Here is a 9,466-nt window from a genome sequence, read left to right as displayed (position 1 = left end):
GCATTTTGTTTTTACTTATTTAAATGTCTTTCTCAATTGTTAGAGAAACAATAACACGAAAGTAAAGTGGTTTTAGTTTCAAGATGTTTTTCTCGTAGTTTTATAGTTTTTTAAAGTTTTGCTTTTAAGTTTTTATTGCTTAAAACTTAATTCATTTTTAAATACAAACAGCTTACGTTATGTTTTGATCAGTAAAGTTTTTTGTTAATCTTTAAATATAGTCAAAAAAAAAATTTTAATAAAGTAGTAATATCATGTGTCAAGCTAACTGAATTTAGATGAAGAGAAACTTGCGATAAGTTTAACATATCAAAAATAAACCCCATTAAACATCACTTCAATAGTTCTAAACTACACTGCTAGATTAAACCTTTTAGCGAATCGATAATGATGCTTTACAAATAAAATTTAATACTTACAGCATAGGTTAACTATTATACTTTTGAATTAGATCTATGGAAATTTTATAAATTTTACATTTATTAGATGTTTAAGTTGTATTTTTTAAATAATCAATTTTGTTTTATCATAGTTAAATTTTGATAAAAACTATACATAAAGTTTGAAGTTATTTTGTTCAAATTTTATTCAAATACTATCGGTGAATTTTAAGATTTTTATAAGCAAAAATAGAAACTATCAACTAAAGTTTGTTCTGATGAAACAACTTTTTAAAATAAAACATGTTTATTTTTTAAATACAGTTTTTTGAACTTTTAAGCACATTTTAAAACACATTTTAGTAACAAAATTTTTAAACAAATATAGTGCAAACCAATTAAACTAAGATAAGCATACAATAGATAAAAAACATTAATCAATAGTGAATGAAATTACTTTTTTTAAAGCTTAAAAAAGTTTTAAAAACAAAAAATAATCTATAACTTAAATTGAAAAAATAAATATTTTCCTTGAGATGTAAATAAAATTAACATACAACTACTAAGATACAAATAACTTGAAAACAAAATCACCCAAATTATATAAGTACATGCTTTCACTCAAAAAAAAACTGTATTCAAGCCAACTTTTGCGTTTTTCAAAGGCTTATGAGTAATAGTAAAAGTAATGGTTACAATAAAACAAAATAGTATTTAACTATGTTTTTATTTCATTAAAAATCGCAGATCTGTGTTTTTGTTGAAAGTAGTAATATCTAACTAAAAATTTAATTTTTTTTTTTCATATTTTATAACATTATTTTCCTCTTTGACGTTTCTTTATTTAAATTTTAATAGGTTATAATTACATCAGACTTTAATGATTAACAAGCTAGCTGATTAGCGCTAAACAGTTTATAATGAATTATTACGGAAAAATATAATAGCAAAAAATATACTGATATTTCTATCAAAAACTAAAGCATAGTAATTATAAAGAAAACTATTTAAAGAAAAACATTTAGTTCATAAAATTCATTTTTTTAATAAAAAATTGAGAAAAACAATTGTATTTTAGTTTTAAAAAACGTAATGAATAACTAAAAATAGAATTAGGCAATGTGAAAAACAAACTTGAATGTAAACTTCGTTATAAAGATTTACTAAAAACGGATAAATAATTTGTTAAAAAGATCACGTCAATAATGTTAAACTAAATTTCATTGTAGTTGAGAATAAAAATTAAAAAGGTTACTATAGAACAAGTATTTTGTTTGAGATAGAAAAAAAAACTAGAACTCATAGTAAATTTTTTTGCATTACAAAATGAAAAACAAAAGCAACATTTTTTGATTTTTTTTTTTCAATTTTTTAGGGCAATAAATAATTAATTTAAATGTAAACTTTGTTAAATTGAAATGATAAAAAAAAATTAAAAGATGACATAAACTGGTTATGACTAAAAAAAAGATTTAATCAAACGTTTTTACATAAAAGAAATTAAAAAGAAGCAAACATTTTTTAATGATAAAATCAATTTTATTATTGTTTCACATGGGCAGTATGCCACCGTAACTGGTGTTAACGTTTAGGGAAACTCCCGAAGTCGAGTTGAAGTTCTTGGTCATGACGACTCGCGCGTTCTTGCCGTCGTGAATTTCCAATCTCCTTTGCTCGATTTTTCTCCCGTAAACACTTGACATCTTCGCAGGAACTTTCCTGTTTTCCTCCTTAATAAAAAATTATTGAACACACTTTACAAAATTTGTAAACAAATTGTTAAAGGTGTTAAAAAATACTTTTAATTTAAAATCCTACTTTAATTTTTTTTTCTTATTATATGACTGCCACAGACTACTGTTTTTTATTAGAATAAAGTCCTAGTTTGCAGTGTAACTATTTAAAAAGCAAAACAAACTTGGAATCTTTTTAAGTTTTTAAACAAAAAATTGATTATTTGGTTGTCTACTACTTTAATAAAATTTATGTTATAACATACTGAAAACAATAAAGCTTAATTTATATTTATTTACTTCTGAATGAACGTCAAGTTCCTGGTGTTTAGTGTGAGCCCTGTCGCACCGATGTAGCTTGTTGTTGTAGCCATCAGATTTGTGAAATGTTCTGTCGTATATCGTTCCCACTGGTTTCTGAAAATTATTGTTAAGATAAGTCTACTTTAGTTTTTAATTTATTTTACTTTTTTAAATTAATACTTATTCAAAAAAAATCACTAATTCCAAACTTAAGTGTTTTAACTACTGCTTGTTGTTGAAATTGTAGTTAAAAAAAGAAAGATATTAAATATCTTTTATAGTTAATAGAATTCATGTTACATATAAAAACAACAATATACTCAAAACTATTGACTTATTTAGTCTTAAAGTGGTTCACGAAAAGCAACAAACAAGAAATTCTTGAAACATTTCAAGAATATACTTTGTGTAAGTTTGAATTTACCTTGTTTAAAGAATTAAAACCGTTTAACTTTTTTATTGTTGTTTCTAATACATGTTTTTAGCATAAAAATTAAATAAGAAAAAAACAAGTACTTTAGTTGAAATAAATTTATTGAGTTGTACTGAAATAGTTAAAAACAAAGTAGCTAAACTGTTTGTTGTTAACGAATAAAAATTTGAAAATAAATATTAAATTTACAATTACTTTCAAGAATATTGAATAAGATTATCTTGTCTTATCAAAAGTGTTCTTTTACCAGGCAATTATTTTAAGAAAAATTTATTTAGACAAAAATATATTTTTTTAATATATTCTCCAAACTAGTAAAAAAAACCTACAAAGTTCTTAATGGTTCTCAATAAGTTTTTAAATGAACAAAAATAACTGTAGAATTTAAAGATTTAACTGCAGCGTTTAATGTTGGCTTAATTTAATTTTAAAGATGGTTTATTTTACATAATAATTTAAACTTTTAACTTAACTACTTTTATCAATAATTAAACTTATGTAATCTGTTCTTATAAGTATATTAAAGTCCATAGTGTTAGAATAGTTTCACAAAAACTTATGCTTTAAAATTTTTAGATTATTAGTTACTCATAAGAATTTTTTAGCTTTTAAAAGTGTAACTTCGTTTAGTAATATTGTTAAGTATGCTGTGATATGCTGTTAAAATTACTTTCATAACATCGTTAAACTATTTTAAGTAAACTTGCGCAAACTATAAGTACTGTTTTTGTTTTGAAATTGAAATAGTTAAGTTTTAACTAGTTCAGTTCGAAGTACCACAACTGTAATTTTTTTGAAAAAAGTAAACCATTTTAATTCTAAAAAGTACTGAAAACACTTAAAGTTTACAGAAGTTTCTTAATATTTTAAAATATATTTACTAAACTTCAGAAAATTATAAAACCTTTTTGTACTATATTTTTGTTTTTTTAAAGCTACTGAAAATTTTTATCGTTTATTAATTTATAGAAAAATTTTTATCATGTTTCAAAAAAACTCTTTTTTTTTCTTTGCATTGGGAACGCTTATAATATTTATATAGTTTTTAATTTTATTTAGTATACTGAAAACGTTATTGACCTCCTTAGCACTGGTGTTGAAGTAAGTGAACTCAGGCGGGATTGTGCTTCTACTAGTGGGCACCATAGAGTACACGCTCATTTGCGATAAAGGGATTTTCCCTTTTGTGAATTTCACGTTAATGTATTCATCTTCAACGTCACTCATTTTGGTACAAAAGTTTCTTAAACAAGTTTTTTTTCAAGTCTTTGAGAAGTTTGTTTTGGTTTTTTCATATAATCTTTAAAAAATTAGAAATTATCTGATAATAAAAAAATTAGTATAAATAAAAGTTTAATTTTTAAGTAAAATTAATTTTATTCAGTGACCTTTGACCCACTTTTAAGTTTTTAATTTTGATTCAAGTTGTTTAAACTTTAGTTTATATAAGTTTGATAACATTAAATGGTTTATAAGTTATTAAAATATGTTATAAAATGTTCACTTTCAACATTCACACTTACAATATTGTATACTTATCAGAACAACATTTGTTTAATCTTTGAAAAAGTGCTCTGAGACATTTAGTACGTTATGGTTCTGAAATTTATAAGCCCTATTAAACTGCATAAAGCAACGCTGCCTTTTACAAAGCATATATGAAAGTATATAACATGAAAATTTAATTTTGGTTCATTTAGCTTTTTTTTGTACAAATTAAAACTTTTTTAACAAGTTTCATTGCAATTGTTTTTATATAAACTTTAAAAGAAAAAAATTTTCTTATATAAAGTTTAAGTTTTAATATTGTAGTAGAGATGCAGACAACACTAAGACACATAACAAAAGTAATTGAATAATAAACTTGTCTTTAAGTAGTTTTAGAACTAATTATTGGAACATATTGTCAATAATCTATAATACAATTCAAAATAACTAAAAGTATTGTTACAGAGTCACGCTAATACTTAAAAGTCACTTTTATATGTATCTTTTTACATTCTTACGATTTAAGCTTATATTTCTCATATGGATGTATTTAGTAGTGTAAAATGGACAAAAAACTGTTTAATACATCAGATATGATAATTGATAAACTGCTTAACAATGGGTTAAAAGCTACTGAATTAATTGTAAGAGAACTTAAAACAGTTATTTGCATTTACTTCAAAGTACTATAATTTAAAGTATATAATTGAAAATACAATAATGTATAAATATTTATATAAATAATATAATTTGTTAGCACTTGAAACATTTCTAAAACAATAAGTCTTGACTTTTTAGTTAAAAACTTTAAAGTGTGGTTTTTTAATCTTATTTAAGATATTTATAGATTAATAAAACAAAAACTCTATTAAAAATATTCGTGGTGCCAAAGAAGAATCCTCAGTCATATAGTAAAAACCCATAACAATAATTAAAATGCTTTATTTTATGTTGTTAAATACTAAAACATAAAAAGTTTAAGCAACAGTTAAAGTTTTTACAAAACTTATAATTTTAAATTTTTGAAATCATACTTCTGTGGCTTTTATAGTGACTATGTTATTTTTAAACAATATAAAGAGTATGTAAGTATTATTGCCAATCTAAAAATATTAAAAAAATTTATAATTTTTTTGTTTTTTTGATACTATATTTAATTTTATAAGTTTAAACTTTTGAGAGAAAAAACATGTACTTTATAGTCTTCTTATTCATAATGCTTTTTAAATTTTTAAAGTAATTAAACTATAGCGTAGACTATTTAAATAAAACAAACATAAAAGCCAAAACAATATAACATGAATTCAAAACAAAATTGAATAAATGATGTAAGATTTTCTCAATGAATTTAGTTTATCACTTTTGAACTATACTTTTGATAAACTCTGCAATTTTTATGTAAGGAATGATGCATTAAAGTATGAATAAAAAAATGTGTAAAAATTTTATTGTAAGAAAATAAATAATTGTAAAAATTATGGACATGAAAAACGTTTCAACTGTTAAGTACACTACCTTTAGATTAAACCTAAAATAGATTTTGTTATATAGTTTTAATAAATAAAGATTTTATTTGCATATCAATAACTTTGTATCTTAAAAAAAGTAAAAAACGATTTTAAAAAAAAAATTGTTCAATATTTTTTGATTGAAGCACAATTTGAAAAAAATCTATTTAACAACAACAACAACAACAACAACATAAACTCATTGTAAAAAATAAAAACTTAAAAAATAGCTACTAATATAAAACTTCAAAATAACAAAAAATCAATGCATAAAATAAAAGCTTAAAACTTTGATCAACAAATGTATGTTTGTGTGCAACATTCCATAAACTAAGTTACCATAGAAACGAGAGACACTTAGCGGTTAAATTTAAAAAAATTTAAACATTATTTATTTTCATCGTAAACGAAATCAATACTGTTTAACAAACTAATTTGAAAATGTTCTTGTGCTCGTGTAAAAGATTTAAGATGTAGTACAAAATTTAACATTAGTGCCAAACATAAGTTTTTTTTTAATGCAATAAATCATAATAAAACTAGTTTTTACTTTTTTATGACACTTTTTTTCTGCTAATTTTATTTAACAAATATTAAGACAACAAGTTTAGTTTTAGATTTTTCTAGATAGCGTTTAACGAGAAACTGATTTTAATTATGTCTAAAAATTAAAAAACATATACTTAATAATAAAATAATTTTAAATGAAAAATAAACCTTATAAAGTTTAAAAAATCTACTTTTCTCTATTCACACCTCTAGTAAATGTAGGTGTATTTAAAAAAGCTGTATCAAAACTAACTTATTAATCTGTTATAGCCCTTTATAAAAAACAAATTACGTTTAAATAATAATTTTTCAGTTAAGATTATACTTAACTGAAAATTTATTTAATGGAAATTTATTGAAATTGTGTAAAGAAAAATTAAGCTAATTCGCATAACGTGTTAATAGCGTAGATAACTTTAATTCAATATAAATTACATCTGTAATACTTTTTGTTTTTTTTTGAAAACAGAAAGTATGCTAACTGGTACAACAAAATATTAGTTTAAATCAGTTTCATAAATTGTTTAAAAACCGTTGAATATTTTTTTAAGATTTTTGTCATCCAAAATATATCTAAAATCATACAAATCATTGTTTTCAGTGTTAGTAAGTAGGTTTTCGTCTGACCTTTGTAGTGTACAAGTGGCGTCGCGTGGTATTTTCTTTAGGTGGTGCAGAATTTAAAATAAAAAACCCCTACTATAAAACTCTTTTTTATCTTAAATAAAGATTTTTTTCTATAATTGTTACATTAAATTGCTAATGTAACTTGGAAAATTTTGTTAAAAAATAAAATATTTATTGAAAAAAAAATATTTTAAATAATAAAAAAAAACGTAAATACTTTGAAAATTAAAGTAAATATAGGAATATAAAAAAAAATTTAAGTAATTTAAAAGATTCAAAAAATGTTAGCTTACTTATGAGTATTAATTCTTAAGAAGGCTTTAAAGTTTAAACTAACAGTAGAAAAAATTTAGACAAAACAAATTCTTATTATATAGAAAAATACAGCAACTTTATTAGTTCTTTTTTAGCCTCAACTTTATTTAAAAAATATTTAATTAAATATCATACTAAGAATGGTTATTTTATTAATATTTAAATTAACAAAATGATAAATTTCTTATTAGACTTAGCAAGAAAATTAAAAAGTTTACAAACAAAAAAAAAAGGTTTTGTACAAACTGCAAGTTTATTTTAATTAAAATTTATTTTACTAAGTAGAAAATAGTTGCTTATTTACTGCTAAATATTGAAAAAAATAAACGAGTATCAACTTATAACTAATTAAAACTTTTGATGTTTGAAAAAAAAAACAGCTAGACTACTAAGTTGAAAACACAAAAGTAAAATAAGCAAGCTCATAAATATCAAGTTTTACGAATTCTCTAACTTACAATTTAGATTACACATACTAATATTATAATAAGAAAATACAGCAAATACAATAATATTTCTTTTAGCCTCAACTTTAGTTAAAAAATATTGGATTAATTAAACATCAAAATATTTATAATTGTTTTACTAATATTTAATTTAAAAAAAATCTAATTATACTTGGCAAGTAAATTAAAAAGTCTACAAACAAATAAAATGTTGTGTACAAATTAAAGTTTTTTTAAAGAATAACTTACATTACTTAGTAAAGAAATTTCAAAGAATTTTAAAATACAATTAAGATTTGAAAAAAAATTGTCTAAGTAAAAAACTCAAAAGTAAAACAAGCAAACTAAATAATATTAAGTTTTACAAAGGCTCTAAAGTTAAAACTTAAAGTAGCTTACAGTTTAGATATAACAAACTTATATTTTGATAGAAAATAAAGCAAGTATAATAATATTTCATTTTAGCTTCAACTTTACTTGAAAAATATTGGATTAAATACTAAACTAAAAAAAATATTTTTACTTATTTTTAACTAAACAAAAAGGAATGCATAATGAAGCTTGGCAAGTAAATTAAAAAGTCTTCAAACAAAGAAAATTATATGTACAAATCACAACTTTTTAAAGAAAAAAATAAACTTGCTTAGTGCAGATAATTGTTACTACTGAATGTCTACCTTAAAAAAAAAATCTAAAGTTCTAATTTTGCAAACATAAATACTTAAATTCTAACTTTTCACCTTTGTAACTAAAATTCATTCTTCTCTCCTTTTGGTTGATAAATTTCTCCATCACCTCTTCCTTGAAACTAATACAGTTTTTAAGTAAGTCCCTACCAATCGAAATTACACTTAAAGAATTTAACCCTGACTGACCCATGGTGTTTCTCAAAAATATTTTGATCCTTTTCAAAGAAGAACATGTTCTTTCAGCTTCTACACTAGTCATCGGAGTAAATATCTAAATTCTAAGAAGCTTTGCAGTTTCGTTAAATATTTTAGTCAGGTTATGTTCTTCAAGATATAATAGTATTTTCACTAAACCATCCTGATGCATTTATTTACGTGAATAAAATGTTTTTAGTTCTCTTTCTGACTGTTTACATTCAACTACAGGATAACACTTCTTCACTGTTTTTATAAGCTTTAAAGGAAAACAAGATTTATAAACAGTAAAATATTTTGCCAAAAATAATTGTGAAATTCTTAAATGGCTTGAAAACTTGAACCTTTCAGTGATGTTGAAGCTGACACTATCACAGGCTTCTTTTGCTGAAGAAGAAAGGCTTTTTGTCCAATTTACTTGACTAGTATTTTTCTGCATTTTCCTAGTTATATAATCTATAAAAGTAGCAATTACCTTGTTCAACAAAAAATTGTTTTAACTATACAGAGTAAACTAATAAACAATTTCAATATTAAAAAAATAAAACCAAGGTTGCCACTCTTTGAGTAAAAAAACTGTCCTGAGTGACCTTGAGTCGCTCTGAGTCACCCTGTGTTTTTAAGAAAAAATCAAAATACCCTGAGTTTCCCTGAGATTTTTAAAAATTTTAAAATTATTAAGTTTCACTGAGTACCCAGAGTATGTGGCAATCCTGAATATAGCTAAAAAAAGATTAAAATAATTTCAAAAACAATGCATTTTATTTTATCAATAACTTCAAGGATATTAAGATATCTTT

The 9,466-nt window shown here is 22.6% G+C and overlaps 1 protein-coding gene across 1 annotated transcript; it reads right to left on the bottom strand.

Annotated features, from left to right (window-relative positions):
• Positions 1-1,417: 1,417 nt before the first annotated feature.
• LOC145840896 (cilia- and flagella-associated protein 90-like) lies at positions 1,418-4,165 on the bottom strand. The gene is made up of 3 exons (XM_082948243.1): positions 3,930-4,165; positions 2,414-2,530; positions 1,418-2,110 (listed from the first exon to the last, which is right to left on the bottom strand). The coding sequence occupies exons 1-3, from the start codon at positions 4,074-4,076 to the stop codon at positions 1,931-1,933; spliced, it is 444 nt and encodes a 147-aa protein (XP_082804369.1). The 5' UTR covers positions 4,077-4,165; the 3' UTR covers positions 1,418-1,930.
• Between the last annotated feature and the right edge of the window lie 5,301 nt (positions 4,166-9,466).

This window comes from Thalia democratica, chromosome 7 (assembly GCF_965202585.1).
Source record: "Thalia democratica chromosome 7, ktThaDemo2.hap1.1, whole genome shotgun sequence".
In the NCBI taxonomy this organism is placed as follows: Eukaryota; Metazoa; Chordata; class Thaliacea; order Salpida; family Salpidae; genus Thalia; species Thalia democratica.
This window is presented reverse-complemented; position numbering and strand designations above follow the sequence as displayed.

Coding starts and splice junctions, on each gene's coding strand:
- LOC145840896 (XM_082948243.1), bottom strand. CDS start 4,076: ATGAGTGACGTTGAAGATGAATACATTAACGTGAAATTCACAAAAGGG. Junction 2,531..3,929: donor TCAACACCAGTGCTAAGGAG/GTCAATAACGTT, acceptor AATAATTTTCAG/AAACCAGTGGGAACGATATA. Junction 2,111..2,413: donor AACTTGACGTTCATTCAGAA/GTAAATAAATAT, acceptor TTTTTTATTAAG/GAGGAAAACAGGAAAGTTCC.